Source organism: Acyrthosiphon pisum, chromosome X (genome assembly GCF_005508785.2).
Source record: "Acyrthosiphon pisum isolate AL4f chromosome X, pea_aphid_22Mar2018_4r6ur, whole genome shotgun sequence".
In the NCBI taxonomy this organism is placed as follows: domain Eukaryota; kingdom Metazoa; phylum Arthropoda; class Insecta; order Hemiptera; family Aphididae; genus Acyrthosiphon; species Acyrthosiphon pisum.
The window spans coordinates 17,961,088-17,963,172 of NC_042493.1; the positions used below are offsets into that span (position 1 = coordinate 17,961,088).

Here is a 2,085-nt window from a genome sequence, read left to right on the forward strand (position 1 = left end):
TTTATTAATTTTACATTTGTATAAGATTGTGTTTAATCATTTTATTATGGTTCATTTATTTACTTATCCTTAAAAAAATTTACATAACACCTTTGTTTTTTTTAATTTAATTCAATATTCATGTTCTATTTTGTAAGGTCTGTATTGCATTAAACAAATTTCAATTATTATACTCAATTTAATTTTAAGATGAATTTGTGTGTGTATTATGTGTATGGCACAGAACAATAATTAGATTGTGCTTATATAAGTAAATTACAAATTGCTTATATTATTATTGTATTACATCAATAATTTTATAAAATTGATTGATAAATTGTATTGATATGAATAACATATTTGTGGAAAATATATTGAAGCCATGTGGTTAGTTGATATTTTATACAAAAAAAAGAGGGGATGATGTAATAATAATTTTCAAAGAACACACATAATTCATTTAATTTAAAAAAAAATTATTAGTTTATTGGAAGTATATGTTTTAAAACAATTTTAAAGTATTTCTTATAATTAATTTACAAGAATTAAATAATAATAATAATGTACTGGTATTTTGAAGTGTAAAAGATTAACTTATTATTCATCAGAAATTTATATTACAATCAAATATAAGCTCATTTATTTTTAAAAAAATACATTGATCAGACAGAATATTTCTTCACTTAAATGTAAATAAGTAACTACAAATAATAATAATATAATGATAAGCTCGCTGCATTTTTATAAGTACCTTTTTTAATTTTATTTTTAAAGTTTACATAAAACTGTCCGAATCGTAGCCAGAGTAATCAGTGTTAGCTGTCATATTTTCAGTTTTCATAAGAGATGAGTAAGACCTGAAAATAATTATAACATAAAATAAATATTTAGTAATTCATATTTAAATTATGTTGGATGAAGTGGAGCAATTGTGAATAAGAGCAATTAAAAATATTATCAAATAAAATAATGTTATAATATTTGAAACATTTACTAGAGTAGCATGAAGGTAAAAACCAAAAACATAGTTTGGTATTGTGCATTGGTATTAAACACAAAAAATTGGGATTACGTGATAAAATATTTCATCTGATAATACTCCTTATATTTTTCTGATTATCACTTCGCAGTAACCAACAAAAATCGCTTGTAATTGCTTGTATTATTCAAAAATATAAGTACATATTATAAAGTTTAACTTTGTTTTGTACTTATTGGGTTATATTTTTAGGAGTAAAAATGGGCGTGTCTGTCTACATAACATGATACATAAATATTTACTCATTTACAATTACTCTACCAACAGAATTTTCTTTGGGGCAATTTTATATATTGATTTAAAAAAAAAAAAATTACAGATATAAAAAATATGCTTTCTACAGAAATATTGCATTATATATTTACAATTGCTCCAATTCACACAACTATAATTTATAATCACTTTAGTTCAGCAGCTTCACGATTTCTACGCTCTTCTTCTTTTTTGTTTTCTAAATTAATTTTTCTTGCTGCTTTCTTCTTCTCAATTTCTCTTCGTTCCCTCTCAGCCCTTGCACTCTCGTAATCAATTACTATAGTTTTTTCGGTCTTCTGTAATCTGTTAACAATAGTCTTCTCTTTTTTCACGTTAACCTTTTTTACCTATAAGATATGAAAAGTTAAGATTGTTTTGAGTTATTTGTGTGAATCTAAAAACATATTGTGTATACATATATATTTTACAGTCAAAGTGTACAAGCAGAATTGTATATAAAGACTATCCAACCTATTATATGAAATCCCAAAAACCTTTGGAAAAAGTATAATATATTTTATATTTATTTAGACATTATATAAAATGACAAATAGTCTTTTTAGGTTATGTGTTATGTGTTATCAAATCATATAACAGAAATATTCTCTGCAGATAAAAGTAATACATGTTGTATTGATGATAAGTATCTTTGGTATTGTTTCAGGCTCATTCTATCTATTATATATTCCTACTTCCAAATTTGATAATAGATCAATTCAATAACTCTAATATTAAACATAATGAAGTTAAATGAATTATTTAGAGCATATAATTTGTAGTGATGGGAACTATCGAATAGTCACTATCGACTA

General features: G+C 23.4%; 1 protein-coding gene across 2 annotated transcripts in view; it reads right to left on the bottom strand.

The window, feature by feature from the left end:
- Window positions 1–434: 434 nt before the first annotated feature.
- The window catches only part of Ccdc25 (coiled-coil domain containing 25), a 5,755-nt gene continuing 4,104 nt past the window's right edge, over window positions 435–2,085 (bottom strand). The window contains 2 exon segments of one of the 2 annotated variants that reach the window (NM_001204992.1): window positions 435–836; window positions 1,421–1,620. In NM_001204992.1, coding sequence (NP_001191921.1) covers window positions 755–836; window positions 1,421–1,620 — 282 coding nt within the window. In that variant the 3' untranslated portion in view covers window positions 435–754. 2 annotated transcript variants of the gene reach the window in all.